Source organism: Pieris brassicae, chromosome 5 (genome assembly GCF_905147105.1).
Source record: "Pieris brassicae chromosome 5, ilPieBrab1.1, whole genome shotgun sequence".
Lineage (NCBI taxonomy): Eukaryota > Metazoa > Arthropoda > Insecta > Lepidoptera > Pieridae > Pieris > Pieris brassicae.
In genome coordinates this window covers 19,809,470-19,835,395 of record NC_059669.1, presented here as the reverse complement: position 1 = coordinate 19,835,395, position 25,926 = coordinate 19,809,470, and the positions used below count along the sequence as shown (strand labels likewise).

Below are 25,926 nucleotides of genomic sequence, written 5' to 3'. Positions count from 1 at the left end.
GTTGTCGCGCGGTTGTACTCGTAGCTCGGCAACTTCCAAAGACAACCTTCTTATTTCACCGATGAGGGTGTCGATGGTTGATTGTTCTGGAATTGGTGGCGATGCTACAGGTGTGAAAGGCGTCGCGGCGGCAGCGATGTATTGCGACGGCGTGTGGACTTCCATCATTTTGTCCGCGAGCAAGGTCAGGTCGTCAAGCGTCGTTTTGATTTTAAACGCTTCGCTGACGACTAGCACGGAACGAATGTGTGGCGGCAGATGCTCGAGACACATCATTTTGATGGTGCTCTCGGGAAATTTGTCCTTGTTAAGCTGCTTCATTTGCCTCATCAGCTGGCTGGGTTTCTGGTCTCCAAGCTCAACTTGCGACAGTAGCTTCTTCGTTTGTGCGCTGTTAGATTCTTCGTATAGCGATATTAAACGGTCTTTAATGGTGTTGTAGTAATCTGCTTCCGGCGGCGAGCAAATGAGATCAGCGATGTTTTGGATATCTTGCTTTTCAAGCTGTGCGATGGCCATCTGGGCGAGCTGGGCCTGGCTTCGTTTTAGATCGGCGGTTGCTGCTTCGAAACTGCAGAACCAGAGGAGCGGCTGGTCGCGCCAGAATGGTGGGACACGGAGCGACAGTGAGATACCGGAGACTTCTTGGCTCGACGGATGTGATGAAACTTGACGCTCTGCACCGGAATTTTCTGTGTTCGTCATCTTCAATTTTCTTGGTGTTCTTCTCGGGGTCACCACTTTAGGGTAGTTTTTACTTTAGGTTGATTGGTCCTTATTTGGTTAAAATAAAACTTCCTAATAATTCGTTGAGAAGAGGTGAAGATGGAATGTGGAATGTGTTTAATTTTTAAAAACTGTAGATTTATATACAAAAATTATCCTACCTGGCCACTAGTGGTAAACATGTGGTACCAAGATGCGAAGGGTGCGTAGACAATAAAATCGAGGCGCGGCAAAAAGTTGTCCTAACGGTAACGCAATTAACTGTTCTTTTCAGAACAAATTATTGTTTCATGACGACACGTACTAATCACCTACACTTCGTTATCTAAATGTTATTGACCATTAACCCGAGAGGCAGACACGACTAGTATCGTTGATTTAATACTTATTGATTTTTATTTTACAGATAAAGGCCTGTGAAAGCTTAAAAACCCAGAAACTTACCTTAATTCATTAAAAAAAATTGTCATATTGGTCCGAAGTTTAATTCCTATGAATACGAAATACTAGCAAATCATATCCTTAAATGCTCCCCAGCTTCCTATATATAAGGCATCAATAAATTTATTAATCATTCATCACGTGAGTTTAGTATCTTAATACTTCAAATAAAAAAAAGGAAATAAAGATGACAATTATTTTATAATAATATGTACTTTCAAATTGAAAAGTATTCTTATATTTAGCATGTTTAATATTATTGTATACTCGTCTACAGACATCAATCACCATTTTTAAAAAGATACTTGAAGAATAGAGATACTGTATAGTTTCTAAATCAATCATCTACAAAACAGTAAAAAAATTTAGAACAATGGGGATGTGGCTACTGTTTTCTTCTTGGGCATCAGGAGGGGCCACTTTACCCGCTCTTTTTTCGTAGACTAGTATACTTACAACTACATAATGTATTAGGTATCTTTCGGCGGTATGGCGTATGCCGTGCAAGTTAATCAAGCAAAATAAATTAGATTTTATTGGATTGTTGGAAAACAAACTACATGTACTATTTTTATACATTTATTTGTTATAAGAACTCGTATAAAAATAATTTATTAGTTAGTCATTAATGAAATGCTGCCTTTAAAATGGACCAAGTTATGTTATATGCATAAGCATTATGCAATTTAAACTATTGGCCAAAATTGCTTACTTATAGTAGGAATCATCAAGCCCATAATAATTGTTGAAATTAAATTAACACTATTGTTATCTAAAATGTTTTTTCCACTTATATGTTTAATAGATATACTTGAGTGGGATACTATTTTACCCGCTTTATCAACACCTAAAACAAAAAAAAATCATGTAACAAACACCCATTATGAAAACTACTATAATTGCAAGATATTTTATTCCTCGCTAACAACTAAGCTTGAATTTCACTTTAATTAATAAAAAAATCCTTTAAAGAGGAATCTAAGGCACTATGAAGCATGTAAAAATTCATACCGCTATACTGCATGGTTGCCCCCATAAGTGAATCAATACCACTTCCAATGAGACCACTAATTCCACCATAGATAATAATAGGCCATTGAGGAGGTGCATATGTAAGTATGTTTGTATCAACAAAATATAAAATAGATAAATAATGTGCAATTCCTATTACAAGTCCCCCAACAGTGCTTAAAACAGTTCCAATTAAACTAACTCCTCCATTTGTTCCTTTTGGTACTTTCTTAAAAGTAGTAATCAAATATGGGTCAGATTTAGATAAAACTGTGCCTAATTCTGAGGCCCATGTATCCCCATTACAGCAAGCAAGTACTCCTGTAAAAAAAAAGATCTGTATGCTTTTACATTTAAAGATGATTAAAAGATGAAAATTATTATTATAAGCTTATTTTGATTTACCAAGTACTCCCATACTCAACCATGATGCTCGATAGTCTTTAATAAAGTCAATAGGTCGCTCAGAAGACCCAACATCAATTAAATATAGAAGGGCAAGCTGAGTAGCCATTCCTCCATTACAAAGTACTTGAACCCAAGTTCTCTCGCCACCTATTTGAAAGATATAAATAAAATTAAAATTTGAGAATCTCAATTTATAATTTAAATCTTTTATACCTTCTTTAAAGTCCTCTTCAAATTTCCTTTTTAGATGTGGACGAAAGTGAGATGCCTTAGATGAGGTAAAAAAAAATGTCAATAATATAATTACAAAACAATAGTTAGATAGAACAAGAATAAAACCAACAACAAGGGCAAGTAAGGCCCCACTGAGATTTAAAGTTCTTCTCCTGTAGCCATAAACAGCTATTGGTATTGGTATTAAACATGATGCTAGCCATCTACTAGGAGATATCACTGGGAAATCTGTAAAAAAAATCACAAAATTTAAAACACTTAGTTAAAAATTTATAGTTTCTTTAGGTAAATTTAGGTTTCATTACATACCATCAAAACCTTCACTCTGAAATAATTTTGAGTAAATTATATTTATAATCCAAAAAGACATTGACAATGGTATTGCAATAGCAATTGAAAGCACTGAGAAGACGTGATTATTTTGTATTCCCTTTTTATCCTCCATGTCATTTTTCTTGATTTCCATTTTTATAATAATTTACTTCAAGCATTCAATATCAATATAAAACACAACCAATAAAATTGAACGTATACCAAACGGACCTGTTTTTAGTTGCAAATAAAAATCAATGAATGTAATATGAGTACATTTAAATTCAAAACAAACACAATTTGTTTTTAATGTTATTGTACCAATAACATAAAGACATTTACAGAAAAAAAAATATAAAATAAATAAGCAGAATTACAAACTGAGTCTGAAAAAAAGGAAAATTTCTAGCAAACCAATTTCCGAGTTTTATACTTTTAAAGAGTTTTTATGTCTACAAATAAAACTACATAAATAAAGGATTCATTTCTAAATTCTATGGCAGGTGCCGACTGCCGAGTGCCCGACCACAGCTAGGTGGCGACGACACGATTCATTAGACCAGTTAATGTTGACATTGGCAGATTGAGAGTTGTCATTTGTTATACAGTGACATAATAAAGCTTGATTTTGATTATTGAATACAAACTTCAATCAATCATCAAAGTAAAATCGTCTGTTTGAGTTAGTTTTGCTTACTAGTGTTTTTATATTACTTTTATGTATTTTAATTAATTTTCATTTAGTGTAGCATTTATGTTGTGTGGTTTATAAAAGTCTCAAGAAAAATTTTAAGCAATGGCCCTTGTTGTTTAAAATTACAGTATTACAAAATTCACGATGAAGCCTGTAATTGATTTTGACGAATGTTTACGAGACTCTCCCAAATTTAGGTAAGTTACAAAACTTTGTTATTTGAAAGTGTGCAATAGAAAGTGAATCTTTGTCCGTGCTTTGTAATCTAATCATATAAATAACGACTGTTTAGGGAACAGTTGGAAACAGAAGAATCAAGTATTGACGCGTTGGAACAAAAGCTTGATAAAATCCTTAAGACATGTTCTGTTATGATAGAAACTGGGAAAACGTACATGAACCAGAGAAGGTGAGTTTTAATACATAACAGAATCTATTTAAGCTATATCATGATAAGCCTTTGTTACAAATCAATGGTTACACCCATAGACAGGATGTTGCTAATTGGGTTATTCCTTAGTTTAATCATATTTCACTTTTTCAAGTTTTTATAATTTCTTTATAACAATATTATTTGCAGCATATTTACAAATGCACTATGGGATCTGAGTGGTAACTTCTCTGAGGACCCATCAATTATGTCTATGCTTAATAGAATGATACATGCTTTGCAAGAGATGACAAAATTCCACTCTATATTGCTTGACCAAGCATCAAGGACAATACTTAAGAATCTCAGTGCATTTATCAAAGTGTAAGTGTTGTAATTGTTAAAGAAATAGTATCAACACAACATATTTTTGCTATATTTTAAAATAGTTTTCATATTTAATAATTATAAAAAGAATATTACTAGTAGATTATAGAAATAGGGATGATGTTGTGAAGTTTACTTTTTATGATCTGCCTAAATCACAAACTTATCTGTAAAGTTCATTGACACCTCATAAAAATGTTGGTTTATGAAGTAGTTTTAGTATTGTGAATGTCTTTTTGTTGCCTTTTGTAGGATTTCAATGTTTGATCTAACAATTAAATATAATTCAAACTAACTGTTAGATTCTTAATAGATTTAAATATTAGCTAATAAGTTGGACTGAAATATTTAAACTGTTTGAAGGTCATACATATAACTTGTTGTAAATTATATCTTATTTTTATTAAGCAAATATAACATACATAATAATTATTTCTGTATTATTGTGATTCACTATCAGGTTCCAAGTTATAGTGCAATGAATCATCTTGGTCACAGATAATAACTGTTTATATTTGGTTTTTTTTTCAGAGATATTAAAGGGGTAAAGGAGAGCAAACATCACTTTGAAAAAATTTCAAATGATCTAGATATTGCTCTAATAAGAAATTCACAGGTACTGTTTATATACTCAAATACTTTTTAATGTATCTAATATAACAATTAAATCAATGATACCCCATAATTATATTTTAAATAAATGAATGAGAGCTTCTCTGAGGGAAAAATTTCCCTCCAAAACTAAAATATAAGTTTATCTGTAAATGTTATTGTTTGAGATCCCTGTTGCCTTTTGTTTAAATCCTTTATTTTAAGCTAAATGTATGCCTAAATAATAATAGCTTATCCTGTAATATTTTATTCACAAAGGTGTCACGTCACAAGGCAACTGATGTAGAGGAAGTTGTGAATCTCCTACTGGCAACAAGATCTTGTTTCCGTCACACTGCACTTGATCATGTTCAGAAGATTACCATGCTACAGGCCAGAAAACGACATGAAATATTGGCTACTGTAAGTAGTACATATTTATGTATTTGTAAAATGATGTAGAAGAAACACCCAAAATTCAAACGAGTCAGGTACCGAAAGCCTGATCACCTACTAGCTAAAAATAAATGGAACAGATGTTATTGTCTGCCCTTATTGAGTGGCTACAGGAAATCATACATAACCATAAGTGTGATAACCAATCAGTTTAATGTTGTTATTGTCAATCTGATTCCAAATTTAAAATATTATATAAGAAATAATCAAATTTATGGAGACCTTGCCATAGACACGTGTATAGCACAACAAGCGTGACTGCCACAACCGTAGCCTTCAATTATATAATTTCTGTACTAATTAGGAAGGAGGCTATTATGTAAAAAATAATCTTTATCACTTAGCATTCATGTAAGTGACAACTGGTGTATAAAACAAGTTAATCGATGTAACCATTCGAAAGCCTGAAAACTGATACTCCAACGAAATGATTGTTTTTGGTAGTCAAATTAATTGTGGAAATGAAATGTTACACAGTTATTTTGGAAGTTTTGTTTAAAAACTGATATTTTAATAGGCACGTTAATAATAGGAAGCCTATCGGCAAATAGATAGACACGCATACTAACATCATCAGCCTTATATACCTTCCGAAGGAATTGCTTTCCATAGAAAACCTGGCTGTAGAAGTATACATATATAGAATCATATTGCGTTACCTAAATTATATATATTTTTTATTTAAGTTTCCTACCATGTACTTTTAAGTTGCCACACTATTAAAACGACATTGGATTTCGTGGTAAATGACATTGTTAGGGCTTTGTTCGGAAGTGCCATTTGCTAACCAATTAATGATAAACTTTTTCTGAAATTCTTTCTTGTATGTGACTGTGGACGGTAGTTACGCGCATTTGGTTTTTAGGTTTTGTTAATACTGCGTCTTATTTATTTATTTCTGTATAAGTGATCTTAGCTACACATACGCATATTGTAGAATAAAACACATACTTAATACACAAAGCCAAAACAGAAGTCAGATAAATACATTAATAGATTTAAAAAAGAAGAAAATTGAAATTGAACATTAAACACACTACAATTTAATATTAAAAGTAGTTTAAAAAATTAAGTCAAAGTAAGTAAGGTGGAAAATGTCTACATCTTCATAAATTGTATTGTAGTTAGCAAAAACCTGATACATTAGCGATTAAGCAGGTAATTCCTGTTCGTACGATGCATATGAAACAATTGTGAATATATTGTCGCACACGGGGGATATATACATATTTTCTGGTGGCAATGGAACTATTAGGCCTTCCATTGCGTAACACCCAGGCTATCGAATCAGTATAATACACAATGCGTGACTAAGTAAACATACCAACACTGAATTCGTAATGTAGTAACCGCTACGTCGTGTTCACCTGTTTTATTACGTCAATATGTGTTATTAACATAATTTAAAATTACCGTTATGTTTTTGTATCCTTGGGCTCGTATGTTTGTTTGCGCAGGTGTATAATTAGTGAATTCACTGGGAGTATATTTTTATAAAATATCTGTGCTTGTTCTCCGTATCCTACGTCTATAAAGATTATATGTCGTTTACGGCTCATGATTGATGCTGGCTGGAAACCCGAAAAAAATGTTTTTAGCCTCTTTGTCCGTACTATCCTTGAATAGTGATTGCAACGTACAACGTACGCTCTCGTGCCTCATGCGGTAATATTTAACAGCTTATATTTAAGTTAAGTGATAGGATTCAAATTGTCGTTAAATGTAGTTTAATCAAACTTGATTTTATTGGGATTGAAGTTGCAATAGGCATTTTAGGTCTTTTACATATAAGCGTTATGAACGTTATTAAAGGTAATTTTCGCCGCGCACCACCGCTATGGAATCTGCCCACTGAAGTATTTCCGAACTCGACTTAGAGTCCTTTAAGAAGAGAGCGTACCAATTCTTAAAAGGCCGGAAGCGCCGTTGCAAAGCCTCCTGGCAATGTGAGTGTCTATGGGCGGCGGTATCACTTAACATCAGATGAGCCAACTCACTCCTGTAACATACAAAAAAAAATGTAAACAGTTTCAGAAGTATTCTCATAATTTTGATTAGCCTAAGTCCATTGTATCGTCACGAAGCGTCAAATGATTATGATGCGTCAGAGTTCACTTGCAAGATTAATAATGTACTAATGTATATATGTTAAAACATATACATATACTGCTTAATTTATATTTAAAAATTACTGATATCGGAATATTACGACTCTACTTAAATATTCAAAATCAATGAATCGGCCAAGACTTAGTACGTTTTTCGATGTGTAACTTTTCGTTTTACCATATAAAGTAAGCTTACATATATACTCGGCTTTTCGGCTATTAATTTGACATATATGTACTAACATAATAACCTACCAGCCGTCCCAACTAGTTTACTAGGCTCATCTGTATCTTAATGTACTTTTGGACTGGTTAAATGCGCTAATTTTACGAATTTTAGACGGTAATTGATTAAATAATTGCACACCCTCATACTTAATAGACTTATTCAAATAATTTGTACGCGACTTCGGCATGATAAGCAAACTCGCTCCACGAGTATTGCGTGTAGTCTGTTTGATTTTTCTAAATGATAAGCTACTATGGAGAGATTTTATTTTTTTAATTAAGAAACATAAAGTTGCCTAATCGTCATAATTTTGGTTTCTTTGTAGATTTTATTAGTGTTAACAATTTTTATCTAAATAGTGCTTTTATTAATTTATTTTGTAGTGTTTCTAAGATATAATAATATTGTGTTTTCATGCTGTACCTCATATTTCAAATATTTATATGAAATGTGGCTTGTCTTAATTATGAATAATATAACGTACAGATGCATTTTTATATTGAACAAAATCTGCCTATAAGTGACTTTAGTTTGCTAATTATAATAAGAAAGTTCTTCTTTAAATATGTATCTGTCGCAGCCAAATAGCTTAATTAGCCGTTCAATTAAAAGCCTAGCCTTCTAACTAAACGACGCCGTTTAGCTAACTAGTATTAACACGAACTAACAACAGAATAAATAGGATTGGAAGGTGTGTTCTACAATGACGATCACATAGTCTATTTCAACTGAGCCAAGAAATTAGAGTTTGCGCCTCCTGTATCTCCTGTATGTGAAAACGTGTTGGAATTTGACACAGGAAGTCACAGTTCGCGCTATGTTTCGTTTCTATATTTCCCTAAGGTAATATGAGGTCAATCTTCAGAAGCCAGTCCTGTTCGTGTCGGTGATTGCAATTTTAATTGCGTAATTTAATTCACCAAGGTGACGATGGATTTTAATTGCGATTATGCATTGTCTATGGTATTCGACACAACAATACTATATGGGCACGTGGGAATTGTTTACAAAAATACAATTTATATTTTTACGGAATAACCTTATGTACCAACGAAATATAATATCTAAACCATAATGTTGTCTCTATGGAATAGGGGTTTTTAAACGTATATTCCAAAGAGATTTCAATGTGATAACAATTTGTTTAGTGCCAGAACAAGGCTATCTTAACGTAATTATATTGTTAGAATTAAATAAACTTTAATATATACACACAACATTTAGAATATGTGTAACAATAAATATAAAACCTACAAATAACTTTCTTCGCTATATCTATATTAAAAAATATTTTTTTTGCTAAGCTGAAAAATATGGATTGAAACATTTTCATTTTCAGAAAAAAAACCGTTTTTAAAGCATTAGAATGAAAATGTTATTTAACACGAATGTTAATAACACAACACGAGTGTATAATAACACTGAAAACATTTATTAACATTCTAAATTTTGCACATATTGGAAAAAATTTTTTTATTAAGTAGGTAGGTTTTTATTCCGGAAAAGCGAAAATACGGTAGCATAGTAAAATGTTCGATATATTGGTTATGTCAAAACATAAACATAAAGGCGAAACAAAGTTCGCTAGTATATAATAAAGTCAATCCTAGGGCCTTTAACGACATATACCAGTATATGTATGTTAAGCCAAATGTTAAAGTAATTATTTGCATCTTACGAAGAACGTATCAAGGATTCGTAACTAATCAACGTTAGAGAATCCAACTTAAATTTACCAGTGTCGTTTTGACTTGACATAAGATTCTGTTTACCGGATCAAAACGCATGGTCTACATATATCTAGTAGAAGACAGTTCAGTGATAAACGGAGTAAAGGAACCTTCAAGGAAAGGAAAAAAACTTGGCGATTTAAAAGAGTGACGGAGAGTTGATTGCCAGTTCTTCTCTTCCGTTCTAAGCCCTTGATTTGAGAACTGGCAGTAAATGTAAAATTAGAAGCATTTAATGTATATTTATTTTCTATTGACGTTGATAAGTGTACATTGTGTTACCTATATGAATAAATGATTTTTGACTTTGACTTTCCGTATCATGTTTCAATGACTCATTGGATAAAATATTGTGGTTAAAATTGTTGGCAAATAAGTAATCTTCCTATGCCCCCTTAACCATACAAAATTCATATATATAATCATTCAAATATATATTCATTTAGCTTTGTTACAGTAACTTAATAGTAATGAAAACTTAATGTCTGGGGCCCAGACCTAAAAAAGGTTGCAACGCCCTTGATTTTTTTATTATCTTCGATGAACACGTAAAGCGTAGTAGCTTAGTTAGAACAATAGTCAAATCGAGACAGGTTGTTTTTTATCCAGCAGGGGTCAAACGGGCAGGAGGTTCAAACGATATTCAACCACTAATCAAAATATCATGATAATATATATAAATATAATGTTTATATCACTTGTGATACCGCCGCTCCCAACGTCAGAGGCCTCGCGAGTGCGTTGCCGGCCTTTTAAAATTGGTACGCACTTTTCTTGAAAGACCCTAAGCCGAATTGGTTCGGAAATACTTTAGTGGGCGGCTGGTTCCACATAGGTCGTGCGCGGCAAATACTGCCTTAAAAACACTCGCTATTAATTACGTATTAATTCGAACTCCTCTGAACAATTGTATAGAAAACTTAATAAGGTTAGTGATAGTATTTAGAACTAAACCGTTGCATGTTATACTTAAGTACAAATTGTATAGTTTACTGTTGGATACTTTCCAGCTGTCAAAAGCCACAATACTTTTATTCCTATAGTTGATAAAACTATCGTAAGTTCCATTGTATGGTAGAGTACAATATTTCTCTATAGTGGGTCGATATCTCAGAATTTTTTAAATGTTTACTAAAGAAAACGTCTCCCGCATTGTTAGCCTAGTGGCTTGAGCGTGCGACTCTCATCCCTGAGGTCGTTGGTCTGATTCCCGGCTGTTCACCAATGGATTTTCTTTCTATGTGGGCATTTAACATTCGCCCGAACGGTGAAGGAAAACATCGTGAGAAAACCACCTTGCCTTAGACTTATCACCTACTCGCCTATTAGATTAACAAATGATCATGAAACAGATACAGAAATCTGAGGCCCAGAACTAAAAAGGTTGTAGCGCCATTTATTTTTAAAGAAAACGTCTCATTCCAAAGCGAGAAATGTGCTTTGACCGGCGCTTCATAGCACATGTAATTAATTATTGATAAATATCCAAAGTAACTCTGTTCATAATATGTTATGGTCGTGTTCGCGTGTTGTAGAGACAGCACCGCTTTTCATATTTTTCTATGTTCGTCAATTTGTTTGTTTATATCATGTGTTTGTCCTAATTTTGTCGTACAAATCAAAAAACGTACCGCCTTCAGGGCGTACACATGCCGTATAAACCTGAGCTTCTGTATTTGTTACTCAATGAAATTGTTTTCGGACGGAAGCTACAAAATGCTCATTACTAAACGCCTATGTCGCCTCGTATAAAAGTCTATGGGTACAATTCATCCAAAATGAACCCCAATTTACGGCTATAATAAGTTACAGTAGATACGGAATCTACGATAACGTATCGGCGAATCGTCATTGGATTAGTCATTCTAAGTTCGACAGGTACTTAGTTTTCGTTGGCGCGGTGGCTAGGCTGCTCGCTTAGCGTTTAAAGACGCTAAATTTATCTGTGTAAGGTGAAAGTGTACAAGTGTTCGATTTTTAAATTGTCAAATGTGATTGGCCAATGAGGTAAACGTTTTCTTCTTTTAGACGTGTCTATGTAATATATTATAAAGGCATTTATGTAAAGTGAAAGTTTGTTGGAATCAAAAATAACTCTTTTTCAATAGGGGACCGGTTTTATTAATATTTTTTAGATAAATTATAGCTTCGGGGCTAGATTAAACTATATGAAATTTTGCGTTAACCACTAAAACAGTAGGGTAGGGCAGTGAAATATTCCAAAATACAATTCCATGTTATAGGTTTTTAATTTTTATATATGTGTGTGAATATAAGCTGGTTTTTATTAGCAATAGCAAATAAATGCCATAAATAATATATCTTTAAAAAAACAAGTCTCAACTTTTACCGTAAAAAGTTGGAGATGCATGTAATCTGTTAAATTCGGTTAAATTAGTTAAGGCCTCTGGCTTAAGTTATTGTAATTAAGCTAACTTAATAACTTCTTAGTGAACTTATCAATATAAAGAAATGTTTTAAAAATAAATATAGATATTTTTATATTATAGATTATATTTATTATCGTTATCCTTAAATAAAGATAATACGCAATACTGCACAGATAATGATGTCATACTTCCTAGTAAGTGATGATATTTATTTACAGTTCCTGTCGTATCTTCAAGCCTGTTGCACCTATAACCATCAAGGAGCTGATCTCTCTGAAGACTTGGAACCCTTTTTGAAATCTACGGCTGACGAGGTAAAGTGAACAATGTTTCAGTGGGTCCTATTTTTTTTCATTTATTCCGTAATTTATTTCATAAATTCTTCGTTTTAATTAAATTAAATAAATATATTAATTTCGTATTACTATTTCTAAATTTGATTGCAATATAACTAATGTATTAAATAGTTATAGAAAAGTGAAATCACTGATTAGAAGTGTGTTAAAACGTATCATAATATATTATTATAGAAATCTAATTTTTTAAATTCTCCTACATATAAACAATACAGTATTTTAGCAAGAAAAGAGCTTAGCGATTCTTAAAAAGCAGGCAACGCACTTGCGCTTATCGCTTAACATCGGGTGAGCCTCCTACCGGTATTCTAACTCAATGTATATATACACTTACAGCTTAACAATACTAAAGCTGATTATCTGTTTGTTTGTATCGTTGAATCTCATGAACTACTGGTATTGAACTTGTGTCATATGGTTCATTTATCAATAGGTTCAATGCAGTAATCCTAGTCTATGGCAGTGACTCAAAGAAGAGACGTAGCGACTAATAACGTATATCAATACAATATTGACGTACGGATGTCACACTTATCACGTCTTGTTTCACTATATTATTAATTTATTAACACTTCGTTGCATTACAATATAAAAATTGAACATAATTAAATGAAAAGGTTGGGCAACTGGCTGCCTTATCGCTTTCGAACGTTCTCCTCCTGGCAACCACTATTATCCTGATACCAATTAAAATTATTCCACCAAAGCAGACGTTTGTCTTTTAATTTTAAATAATTTTCACCTCGAATATGTAGTCTCTATCGGGTTACACACACCCATACATATCACGCAAATGCAATCGAATCATTTCGATTAGTAAAAGCACTGCATATTTTTAAGTTTTGTTTCGTTATTGTACCATGGAAGAGTCTTTTTAACCACAGAGGAATGTCCTAGAGTGGGTATAACTATGCAACAAATAGGTTTAATTAATAAAGTATTATAATTCAACATATCAACTCCACATTTCATACTAATTTACAATAATCGCGTGTCAATCATACAAAAATGTTAATTAATTGGTCTACATACGTCGTACAAAGTAAATTGAATTGCAGATCGCAGTAATGCGTAACGATACAAAATCACTCGACAAGGAGATGGAGAATCGGCATACAATTGTTAATAGCAAAGATACGGTGCTGCCAAGTTGTAAGCCTGGCGAGGGCGAGGGGGAAAAGGATGGCATGCTTAACCCACCTTGTCTTAAAAATATGCCACGTATGCAGGGGTATCTATTCAAGAGGACCTCGAACGCTTTTAAGACGTGGAATCGTAGATGGTTTTATTTATATGACAATCGACTTGTTTATAGGTGAGTTATAACCTATCTAAAACTAACTAATTACACTTTATAACTGCAAGTCCAGTGTTGGATTCTCTCAACCATGTGGTTCTCCGAATCATGGCCAACCGTGGATGTTCCTTTCTAAGTGCGCATTTAACACTCGCTGGTACGGTGAAGGAAAATATTGTGAGGAAATCCAGCACATCTGTGCCATTTTTCTTAATAAGTAGGTGACCAGTGTAAAAAATGTTGGTTAATAAATGACCAGACAGTGAAGTGTAGCGCCACTTTTAACTAAAAGACTCGTCCCTGGCTAATAATTTTTACTCTGTGATGAAAAATGACAGACGAGTTTCGTACAGATTCTGTTTTTTTATTCATAGGTAACTTCGTGTCTATTTTCATATAAAAAAAATTGTGGCTAAATAAGGCTAATAATAAATCCGTAGACCGACTTTGATTATAGAAATGATTTTTTAAATTCATATTTGTGTCTTGCTTGCTTTCTTGTTTAAGACTGCAAAATATATGATTATATGTACGTTTAATTTCTTTTATTCAAAATCCATTAAACGCTTAGTGATATAAATCGTATATGTGTTAAGTATTCATGTGTACGCTATTGTCGTTTAGTATTTCCTGTACGTAGATGGAAAGTCGTTAAGTTGTTTTGGCTGTAAATACATTAAATTGTTACTACATTAATACAAACAATGCGATACGACTGGAAAATTTTGCCTTTCTGGTTCCCTCGTCTTCATTTAATGTTTTAAATATCTACCAATGACACTCAACCTTTTAGGTCTGAACCTCAGATCTGCTCCGTAATAATTTCTAAAAACAAAATAATTAACTACATTGACCAACCATTTCTCTCATTATCTGTTTGTTAGTAGGCGTTCTTATTTGCCATCTATGCCTGACACACCGTCGTCTCTTTGAGGCTAAAGGTCGAAGTTACGCTGGTTTTCTCACCATGTTTTCCTTCACCGTTAAATGCGCATATAAACAAGTCCATTGGTACACAGCCAGGGATCGAACCTACGATGAGAGAGGATAAAGCCCAACCCTGCTCTTAATATGCAATACATTGTACATAATAATTTTAGAAAGAAATTATACAAGTACCTATGGCCGCGTATGTATATAATACATGCATAATCCTGTTTTGAGAATGTTTTATGTGAATTCTAGCGACAGGCATAGAAAAGCGTTTAAAAGGTATCATATTAACACATCGGTCACGCTTCAACTAAAACTAAGTGGGTCGTAAGTCATTGCGGTCATGGGCGCGCTAATTAATTGCTTTTTGCTGTTACTATATTTTTGCTCCTCTGAAACATAACTGAGTTTTGTTTATTGAAGTGAAATCGGTGTTGTGAAAAAAATTACCCTCACATTTTTCGGTTACACGTTCTCTTGTCCCTACCACGGTTGATTCGAAGAGTTTCCAAGCCATTAATAACAAAAATATATAATAACGATAACAATGATAGTAATATTCAATTACAATTAATGGATTTCATCTTGAAATAATTGTATTATTAGTATTAATGTATATGATAATAAAAGCCTTTTGTTAAACTTTAACTTTATTTAAGCAATTTCTGTGAAGTTGCATGTAATTTTGCATTGCATTGCATTTGCATTTGCATTGCAGATCATTTTTCGAAAAATAAGGTCATAAGTTCCACTTACGTGTGTACACTAGTACACGCACACATTTTGTTAAGGAGTGGTACTCTTTTCGCTAAGCTCCGCTATTTTCCGCTATTAAAATATTCTTGCTATTCCTCAACATCAAGTCAGAATATGAAATTCCATATTGACTCGACTTCCCACAACTGCGCGTTTCTTAAGAATTTTTTTGTCGTACTATGTGGAATTAGCTATCCAAAAACCCGACCAATCGATTCATCCTAACCAATTCAACTTAGGGTCTTTCAAGACTGTACCAATTCTTAAATAACCGGCAACGCATTTGCGAGCCTTCTGGCAATGTGTGTCCATAGGTATCATTTAACATGCTCAATGTCTCAGTGTCTCCCTCGTTTGAGTTATATAAAAAAAAAACTCATCTCGAATTGGATTTATGATTTTTGATGATTTCATAATAATCCACTACTTATTTAGACTTTGCCATTTGTTTTTTTTTTATATTCGTTATTTATAGATCTGTGCAATGTCAAAGATGTGATAATTGTACACATAGAAAGTTTTATTGCACGCAAGTTGCACACTCAAGTGCTAGGTCATGTCTTAAAATCGTTTTATAATAATAATTTATTGTCCTAAACTGATCACAAAAACCATGTATCTAGTGAGAACTGTATTTCTGGAGTATTTTACAACATGAAAAGAAAAAAAAAATTGATCAAGCATTGCGTAGAGCATTCTTTAAAATCTACTTATAACCTCCTACAGATAACAATACTCATAGGTATTTTTAATATATTTGACATTTCTATACTTGATAGAAAGAGGACAGGCGAACTAAACGTGACAGTGATGGAAGAGGATTTGAGATTGTGTACTGTCAAACTCGTGGTTGATGGCGAGAGGCGCTATTGTTTCGAAGTACTTTCACCTTCAAAGTAAGTTTTATGCAAATTTGGGTCATGCTTTGTGTTCCATGCATTATGTTTATTTTGTAAAATACTTAACAAATTCAAAAATAAAATTTAGCACGCGTAGACTACGCTATTCTATGAGATTGCTTCTTTATGACTATAGATAACATTGTCATAGACAAAACTGCGAATATTTTTTGTTTGTTATCTATATTGTCTAAAGAAGTTGAGGTTTTATAATATTTGATTGGCCGTAAAATTGTGCACTCACAATTCTCTGCTGCATTTGTTTGTTAAAAAAGACAATATCGATTCGAATTTTATATATCTGAAGAATTTGCTTGAACTAATGTCTGAATCTATTTGTATTGGATAGTCCATAATCGAGAAGCGATTATCTAGAATCGCACTATGGCGAGTGAAACTGCGGATCACTGTTAGTATTATACAGTATATATTTAACCAAATAGTATAGGAATATGTGGCAAAGGCTGTAGGCAAAAAAATTCTCAAACTTTTATAAAATAATAGTCGTGACGAGCTAAACCACCGTTTGTATCTGTATCAAACCCACAAGTCAATAATTGCGATGCACAAATCGCGTGAGTTGTGTATGACTTGTTCTTATTAGACAGATTTGCTCCCATCTTTTTTACAGAAGTCACATGCTACAAGCAGACTCGGAAGAAATGCTAAATCTCTGGATCCAAGCATTGCAAAACGGGATACGGTCTGCCATACAACAGGGGCAGAGCAGAGACAATCCAGACTCACAACTAGTATTGGTGCCAGATACACGACCTAATGGAGATAGAAATAACGTGGCTTATCCATTGATGAAAAAAGTCAGGTATACATCATTATATTCATCAAAAGGCCAATTACCTTAAGAAATATGTTTTAGAATTCACTACGCTATAGAACTGCTCAGTTCGTAGCCATACCTGCATAACCATGTGTGCTCATCTCAGAGCTCATGCGTTCTTATGATTCTTACAATTTTTTTAAGTCCGTAATTCTCAATTAGTAGGCAATCTTCGCGAGGAAACCGGCATGTCTCAAAGCGAATGTCTGTATTAAAATTATTATTGCCTCAGTTGCGTGAAATAATTTTTCAGGATATGGGAGCAGTTGTTAAGTATTCCCGGGAACAACTATTGCTGTGATTGTGGAAGTCCTAACCCGCGCTGGGCTAGTATTAATCTGGGCATCACTTTATGTATCGGTAAGTTAACTTCAATTTATATCATTTAAAGAAACTTCACACACCCACACACGCAGATCTACCGAGGAAACTATTGGCTAACAAGTGGCTGGTGCTCTCTGGGACTCTTTATATCAAAAAATTGATACGCAATTGCAATCATACTACAGTCACAACTGTTTACGACGAGATCGTTCAGGACAGTGGTGGGCAAACTTTTTTAATGGCTGGCCACGAAGTTTAAGAAATTCTAGAGGAAGGCCAGAATTATAGAAAAATGCATTGGTGTTGAAGCTTTTAATTGTATAATATTATAAAAACAATACAAATAGAATCGACTTTTATCTCTTAACTGTCTTAACGTAATTATAACGAGCCGCATACAATCCATGCTGATGGACCCTCTTCGGGCCGTACTTTGCCCATCACGGGTTTATAACAACTGTTATATTGACCAAAATCAAAGTTCCCGGCTGAATTTCACGTATTAGGTAATAAAAACGTCATCGGCTGTTACGATTATCGGTTTTTACGACCAAATATGAGTAGTCGCTTCGATGTCGTTATAACAGAATTTGGCTGTATTCAATCTCTTTCCTAGAAGTTACAGATCACTAACATGTAAAGATAGGTGACACCTAAGTGAAAGGTGTGTTTGGTACAAAGCTTTGAGATACTAACATAGACAATGTCATAATAAATACTTTAATAAAGCCATTAAGCCATTGATTATGAGTAGCTGCCCCCGCGAACTTCGTTTCGCCTTAATATGCTTTTTTTTTACTTAGCCTACCTTTTAAGTACATACCAGCATATGGAACATTTTGCTGTGCTGCCTAATAGAATTCCGCTTTCCCGGAATAAAACTATTTCTTTTTTTTCTCTCCATACCAACCTTCAGATTTCAAGGAATAAATATAAAAATACTGTATCCGTCGTGTTATGCTCGAAGCAAAATATTTTGCGAGTATTTCTTAGTGATGTATATTCGACATTATGCTAGCTTGCAATTTGATTAGGCAGTTTTTTTGGTGGGCCTCTTCCAAGGCTGGGCGTTTTTGCTAAGAGTTTATTATTATGAACTGTTCATTGCGGTTTCAACTAAACGCGGCCATGTCAGCCTTACACATGCATGCGTGATATTATCATTATGAATAAGTAAAAATAAAGTCATCGTTAGTGCTCGAACAAGCTTGGCTCTAAACATTTATTTATTGTAACTGATAACTAAATTTAAAAAAGCAGGCTTATAACATCTCGTAAATACCTTGCTACCTAGTAACAAAAATGGCGACATACACTTCCTTCCCGAAATTAAATCAATAAATATACAATTTCTCTAATAAAAAGCTAAAATTTAATATTAGTACTAAATTGTACTTAGTGATCTTTTGAAGTAAATGCATTAAACGACCTTTATACTATAATTAGGGCTTGTAACTAAAACGCGTATCAGTGCTCACAACCTGAAGCTTCAACTTCCTACTAGGACCGTAAAAATATCGTATATTACGGATCAAAATTATGATTAATATATAATGAAACTTTTTATATACATTAATAAATTATAAAAATTATCCTATTATCTGATACGATATAATCGTTATGAAATTATTTTTCCTGCAATATTTATCAATTCTAATAATACTCGAATTATTCACGAATTTAACAGAATAAACTGTACTTATCTAGAGCTAGATACTACGTAATCAACTGATCAATTAAAAAGTATCTTTAAATATGTAATCATTAGGTTAAAGTTTAATTTTATTTATTTTCCTTTTCTTAGTTTTTTTTGTGTAAAGATTAATATCGTCGTGATTATCATGTATTTTGGTACATTAGGTTGAACCGTAAACTGTTGAATAGTATTTATGGAAAACTGCAAATTTTTTTTGAGGAATTATCATGTAACTTTTAATTGTCAGAATGTTCGGGAATTCACCGTTCGCTTGGCGTACACGTGAGTAAAGTGCGCTCGCTAACCTTAGATGACTGGGAACCCGATATTATAAAGGTACGTACTTAAAGACTTAGGCATATACTTGATACCCAGTAAAATAATAATCATTGTTGACAACCATAAATAAATAAATAATGAGTGAGAATGTGTCTGCCCAAAACAAACATTATTTTCTACATATAGAGAAAAAATGCACGATTGGAATCCTACATTATCCCTGATGAATATAGGATATAGATTGTTTTCAAAAAAGTTAAGGATCCGTAAGAAATTTTATGTTACCCAAGGTATGAAAAAAATACTATTAAAAATCCCCATATCGCAGCGAATTATTGACAGACGAGCATAGTGATGTACAGTTATATAGAAGGCGTTCAAAACTCCGAGATACAATATGTAATACATATTTATTTCCTATTTTTCAGTAACTTAATACTAATACAATAGAAAACTAAACTAAAAACATAGTAGAAACATAAAAAGTAAAAACTTAAAACCATAACCTTTTTATAATTAATTATAAATAATGCAATTCTTTTGAATTCAGCCAGTGTGCAAATAAAAACATCTGTGTCACAAGCAATAATATTTAGGGTGCGCAAGACACGCTTGAATGATGCTCTCTGAGTAAGTACGTACACGGCCGAGGCACTGCCAGCAATTGCGATCGATTGGCAAACGCAGCCCCAGTCTCTCCAACATTTCCGCATTATATATGTTACCTCTAAGGACCTTAAAAAAATATAATGTGATATTTATCCAGCCGTGCGAAGCCGGAACTAATATAAAAGCGTAATAAAAGCGTTCCAAGAGATATCTCTATAAAAAATATAAACAAATAAATTTAATATCAAAAATATATATAAGATGGTGTCAATTATTTATCTATGCTAATTAACTATAGCACCCGTACGTCAAAATACAATACATTTTTTACGTACAGACTTGCGCTGTCTCATAAAAAATACATTCGTCTTATTGGAGCGTTGTAATGTAAGTGTTATATCTCTTTCCATTACAGCGTAATCACTATTTAACGGAAAGAGTCAAAGAGTCATTTAGTTTTCATGCATAACGTGATAACTCTTATAACTCTGTTTGTTACTAAAGCATTTAAAACACAGTGTTTAGTTTTATTGACGATTCTTTCAGGTCATGGCCGAGTTGGGAAATAAAGTGGTGAATCTCATATACGAAGCCAAAACTGAAAGCTCCACAATACCTAGAGCAACTCCGGAATGTGAAACGTATGTTTTTTTTAAAGAACGAAGCAAACAGGCAGGCGGCTCATCTGATGTTAAGTGATAACGTCGCCCAGTGGACTCGCGAGTGCGTTGCCGCTCTTTTAAAAATTGATAAACTCTTGAAGGACCCTAAGTCAAATTTGTTCGGAATTACTACAGCGGGTGGCTGGCTGATGGCTTTTGTATATCCAGCTGGATTTATTATTCGATTTGTAGTATTATGTTTAAATAATTAGTTATAATTGAGAGATAAGAGAGAATTTCTATTAAAAAAAACTTCTTGCGGTATATAGAAACTTCAACCACTTCTAGTAATAACGGCTCGTATTTTTTAGGAACAAACAAGTAAACGATTTTTCTGAATCAATATGACTAATCACTACTTGTAATGTCATTACAATACTACTTACGAGTCGTTATAAGAAATTTTCTTCAAAAAAAATCACTGTCTATCAACAATTCAACCATTCCTAACGACTCGAATTTTATAGAAACCAGCTCGTAGACTCCGGGCGTTTCCAGATATTTCAAATTATTTATTAAATTTCAATCAGATCGGTGCGTGAAGCGTGGATTCGCGCCAAGTACGTGTCGTTATCGTTCGTACGTAACATCGTGAGTGCGAGCGAGCCTCGACACGAGCCCGCGAGAAATGGACGACGGTGGTCAGTACGAAGAGCGAGGAGACGGTAAATATTAATTTTTCTTCACTGCATACACAGACAAAATGTTTTTATATATTGTGAATGTTGTTAATCAATATTACAATCACCAAACATATCTCTCGTAATATCAATCCGGCTGCGAATCAAATTAAAAAGTATTTTTGAATGTCAATACATTTTTGATTCAATAAACGCTCGCCTCGAGTAATCGTATCAATTAATAAAATAATTAATAATCGTGTGAATTGAAAATAGTGTTTCGTAGATGTCCAATAATATTAGAATGTGTGACAAAAACTTCGTGACCTGAGATTTTTGTGCCTGTTTCGTGATAATATTTCTTCACAGGCATGTAGGTGATTACCCTATTGTGTCTGACATGTAGATTTTCGGGTCTTTAAGACATGTTTTGTCATTTTCAAAATCACCCGAATTTCAATCACTTTTTAATCTCCATGAGCTATAAGTACTTTTGTTTTGATTATGTTCATGTAACTTAAATTGTTTACTTAGTAATATTAAAGGATAAAGGCTTTTGTTTTCTTTCAAATAATATTTTATTTTAATTAATCTCACTATCACAAACTTGTTTTCATCGTATTCAGTCATGTGAATTTTTTTTAAACTATACGAGATCCCGAAAATTTCAATCCCGCGGGATCGCGAATTCACGATCTCTAGTCGGGATTACATTCCCTAAGTGAGCGTAAATTGTGCACATAGAAGAATGTCCATAGGTGTGATTCGTACGCTAAAGAGGCGAGTGGCTCAAGCCACTAGGATAACACTGCTCTTAAATATTCGTTGTTAAGTATCGAATAAATGATTAGTAAGAATAATTTTCGAATAAATAATTAGTTGGAATAAATAACGAATAAATGGTTAGTAAGAATAATTATCGAATAAATGATTTGTAAGAATAATTTTCGAAAAAATAATTAGTTGGAATAAATAACGAATAAATGGTTAGTAAGAATAATTATCGAATAAATGATTAGTAAGAATAATTTTCGAATAAATGATTAGTAAGAATAATTTTCGAATAAATGATTAGTAAGAATAATTATCGAATAAATAATTAGTAGGAATAAATAACGAATAAATGGTTAGTAAGAATAATTATCGAATAAATGGTTAGTAAAAATAATTATCGAATAAATGGTTAGTAAGAATAATTATCGAATAAATAATTAGTTGGAATAAATAACGAATAAATGGTTAGTAAGAATAATTATCGAATAAATGATTAGTAAGAATAATTTTCGAATAAATGATTAGTAAGAATAATTTTCGAATAAATGATTAGTAAGAATAATTATCGAATAAATAATTAGTAGGAATAAATAACGAATAAATGGTTAGTAAGAATAATTATCGAATAAATGGTTAGTAAAAATAATTATCGAATAAATGGTTAGTAAGAATAATTATCGAATAAATAATTAGTTGGAATAAATAACGAATAAATGGTTAGTAAGAATAATTATCGAATAAATTATTAGTAAGAATAATTTTCGAATAAATGATTAGTAAGAAAAGCAGGATTGTAAATTTATTACAAAAGTTATCTAAGAGATAATTTAACAAAAGACAAATGTCGTATGGCCTGCGTAATAGAATTTTGATAAAATTAATAGCGAATATAGAGAAACTAAAACGTGTCAATTAGGTTTAGTGTGTTTTTGTTGATTTCTACCAAAACCAAGATACGAGATAAGTCATACGAAAAGCAGAAATTTGATAAGTTTCTTTGAACAGACTTTATTATTTTTAAGCAAATATTAAGTTAATGTCTCCATATATATGTACTATGTGAGTAATGTATTAGCTGAGAAGTTACTCAGCTACCTCCTTTGTTTTAATTATCCAATCGACGTCATTAATATTCAACATCTTACAGGTTTCTGTACGGAATTTAAAAACTTTTCTGAACGTAGCTTGCCTTTATTTTTATATTGCAATAAATTAATTTCCAGAGTCCGCGCGTCAACCACAGTGCCAGAGACTATAAAGGATGAAAAAAGTGACGTCAATAGCAATACAAGTGGTATGTTAGAGTACGACCCAAGGCCGTACGTACATATTGCTCCTGAGTGAGAAATATGTACGTACAGCCTTGTCCTTTCTTAGTTTTATAATCAAAGCGAATACCTAGATCGGAGTTACGTCCCGACAGTAGTTTTATTATTAGTATTTTTATTTTTAACAGTAGTAAATGAAGCTTAGGGATGCCCGGAAGAAATTGCTTAGTAGCCATCGCCGTTGCACCATGTTTTATTTCATATTCTGATTTAATTTTTGTAAATTAAAATTAATAATATACTGGTGAGATTTCAAATCGAGACTTAGCGCGAAGTGTAATATTACTAATTTTATATAAAATCAGTAAGTTTTACACAAAATTTGTTATTTTAATTAGAAAAGGCCCAATGACGCTGAGTTATTGTATATATTTTTATTCAAAATCCGAATTAGTTGAATTAATTTTTATGTGTTAATTCAACCATTATATAGTAAATAATTATAGGTTTATACATAGCTTCAATCCGGTAAAAAGGTGTTTTCTTTCAATTTGTAAAAGCTATGTTAACAAAAGACAATACTTAATTTTTATGTTCTTTAATAGTATCAGAGAGTTCGAGCAAGTCGGAAGATAGCCCAGTCCTCCTAATAGGCAAGGAGTTGTCAAGTGAAAGGGCTGTTGACCTCAGTTTGCCTTCAGACCATGACTCTACAGAGGGAGAAGACGACGATCTTGGTGAGTTCGGAATTGGTCAGAGTATAGGCAGTGGGTCTCTTAGTATTACGCTTTGTTCAAATCTTTCAAACACTATTTTCAATTAAAAAATAGATTAATTAATGTACTACATAAGTCAAACAATTATAAATTATGCATAACATAAATTATGCCATATACGTCATTAAAATATATATATATATATATATTCGAATATAGGAACTCACCTGTATGTGAATGAGAATTCTCGACAAGAACAGGTTTCTTGCATCGGCTATCTATGGCGCGTCAGTGTTTAGATTTGTTTATGACGTTTTACGTGCAATTTTAAATCGTTTGAATGGTTTGATTGTTATAAATTTACAGTTTATATGTCACTGGCCTTAGTATATATATATGTGTGTTAATGATTTAATTATGTTCGACGTCCTGGTGGATAGAAAAACTGTACACAGTTTGTGTTTCCACCACATCAACTACCTTTATATTAAGAACACTTATACAACAATAAATAAATAAAAAATAAAATAAAATAAATAAAAATAAAAAATGTAAATGTAAATAACATTTACAGTTCCATAGACGTTTATTTCCAACACAAATATACAGTATTTATAATATTCTTAACCTAGATAGTCATATTATAATAATTAGTTATAAAATAATTGTTAAAAAATGATAAATAGAAAAATAAAAACAAATAAAAAGCTTTGGTCCCTGTGACAGTGTACCTTTAAATCTGACACTTCCTCGTTAAGCGAGGATCAGCTCTGGGGTCACCGGTACCCTCTACTAGTACCAGACGCCAACTTAAACCCTTAATAGGTGCTAGTGCAACCCTCACGGCCGATGAGCCCTACTCCTAAAGGGAACAAAATCAAAATTGGGAACATAGTCTATCCTAGTATGGAACATTATATAGGCCGCATATACACAAATTTACATTTGCCTTCTACTTTTAAAAGGCAAAAACTCAACATATTGATTTTAAAAGTATCTTAGCCCCGCTTTCTGAATCGTATTTCAAATTACAATGTCGCCTTTGACAACTGGCAAATCTGTCAAACTGTATATTATGTAAGATATGATTTAATATCTCTTCAAACTAAATTTGAGTTGGTCATACTGGAGTACAGAGCATAAATGTCAATTATCTGTCCCTAATTACAACGTATGGTGTTTGATAGACGCAGAAGACATATCCTGCCTGTCGTGCGACGCAGTGTTATGCCGCGCTGCGCGTGCGCACAACGTGTGCGTGATGAGAGCCGCGTTGGCCGCAGGCGCAGACCCGACTTGCAGGAACGACAGGCAACGCACGCCTCTGCATTGCGCCGTGTTGAGCGTGAGTATCGTTATTCATAGTTTAGCAAGCTAAAGAAAAAACACTTTTTTTATTTGGTTTATTTCTGTGCATTTTTTATAGAACCTCCTTGAAAGCTTTTAGTAATATGGTATACTATATGTATTCAATAACCTTTAAATTTAAATTGTTCTAATAATTATTTCATAAAAAAAGAAAAACCACTGTTTCTTAGTATCATGGTATAAACACAATTTGTCAGAAAGAGACGAAAGAATGCTATAGCAAAATTATATTGATTTAGCTTTATAAATAAGGGGGATAATTTCTCTTTAAATCTGAAATACTAATATTTTGCTAGAGTATGAAATTTGTTCGTTGTTGAAGGGACGGTTCGGTGGCCGTCGATACACAATGTTATACTAAAATAACAAGTCCTAAGTACATACCTGGTTTCGATATATCCTTAAAAAGAAGAAAACAGTTGTAAGGATATGAGGAATATTAGT

General features: G+C 32.9%; 2 protein-coding genes across 3 annotated transcripts in view; one reads left to right on the top strand and one right to left on the bottom strand.

Annotated features, from left to right (window-relative positions):
* Positions 1 to 1,732: 1,732 nt before the first annotated feature.
* LOC123710338 (transmembrane protein 19) lies at positions 1,733 to 3,672 on the bottom strand. 2 transcript variants are annotated; one of them, XM_045662160.1, is made up of 6 exons: positions 3,510 to 3,672; positions 3,130 to 3,363; positions 2,800 to 3,048; positions 2,584 to 2,733; positions 2,179 to 2,499; positions 1,733 to 2,014 (listed from the first exon to the last, which is right to left on the bottom strand). In XM_045662160.1, exons 2-6 carry the CDS (start codon positions 3,284 to 3,286, stop codon positions 1,854 to 1,856), a joined length of 1,038 nt encoding a protein of 345 aa, XP_045518116.1. In that variant the 5' UTR covers positions 3,287 to 3,363; positions 3,510 to 3,672; the 3' UTR covers positions 1,733 to 1,853. The 2 variants fall into 2 exon arrangements, with proteins under 2 accessions (XP_045518116.1, XP_045518117.1); XM_045662161.1 differs by having other exon boundaries at positions 3,514 to 3,672.
* A 130-nt stretch (positions 3,673 to 3,802) lies between these two features.
* Positions 3,803 to 25,926, top strand: part of LOC123709650 (arf-GAP with coiled-coil, ANK repeat and PH domain-containing protein 2) — a 35,646-nt gene continuing 13,522 nt past the window's right edge. Inside the window, exons 1-16 of the mRNA XM_045661120.1 lie at positions 3,803 to 4,023; positions 4,119 to 4,235; positions 4,407 to 4,580; positions 5,115 to 5,199; positions 5,454 to 5,597; positions 12,306 to 12,401; positions 13,502 to 13,758; positions 16,209 to 16,325; positions 16,960 to 17,151; positions 17,420 to 17,526; positions 19,434 to 19,522; positions 20,621 to 20,715; positions 21,267 to 21,401; positions 23,354 to 23,424; positions 24,004 to 24,135; positions 25,302 to 25,459. Coding sequence (XP_045517076.1) covers positions 3,971 to 4,023; positions 4,119 to 4,235; positions 4,407 to 4,580; positions 5,115 to 5,199; positions 5,454 to 5,597; positions 12,306 to 12,401; positions 13,502 to 13,758; positions 16,209 to 16,325; positions 16,960 to 17,151; positions 17,420 to 17,526; positions 19,434 to 19,522; positions 20,621 to 20,715; positions 21,267 to 21,401; positions 23,354 to 23,424; positions 24,004 to 24,135; positions 25,302 to 25,459 — 2,022 coding nt within the window. The 5' untranslated portion in view covers positions 3,803 to 3,970. The remainder of the gene's footprint in view (positions 4,024 to 4,118; positions 4,236 to 4,406; positions 4,581 to 5,114; positions 5,200 to 5,453; positions 5,598 to 12,305; positions 12,402 to 13,501; positions 13,759 to 16,208; positions 16,326 to 16,959; positions 17,152 to 17,419; positions 17,527 to 19,433; positions 19,523 to 20,620; positions 20,716 to 21,266; positions 21,402 to 23,353; positions 23,425 to 24,003; positions 24,136 to 25,301; positions 25,460 to 25,926) is intronic.

Bases quoted from the DNA above. Each gene is read 5' to 3' on its own strand.
- LOC123710338 (XM_045662160.1), bottom strand. From the start codon at position 3,286: ATGGAAATCAAGAAAAATGACATGGAGGATAAAAAGGGAATACAAAAT. The intron at 2,734-2,799 runs GTATAAAAGATT...TCTTTCAAATAG, and splicing joins TGAAGAGGACTTTAAAGAAG to GTGGCGAGAGAACTTGGGTT. The intron at 2,015-2,178 runs GTATGAATTTTT...TTTTTGTTTTAG, and splicing joins GGCAACCATGCAGTATAGCG to GTGTTGATAAAGCGGGTAAA.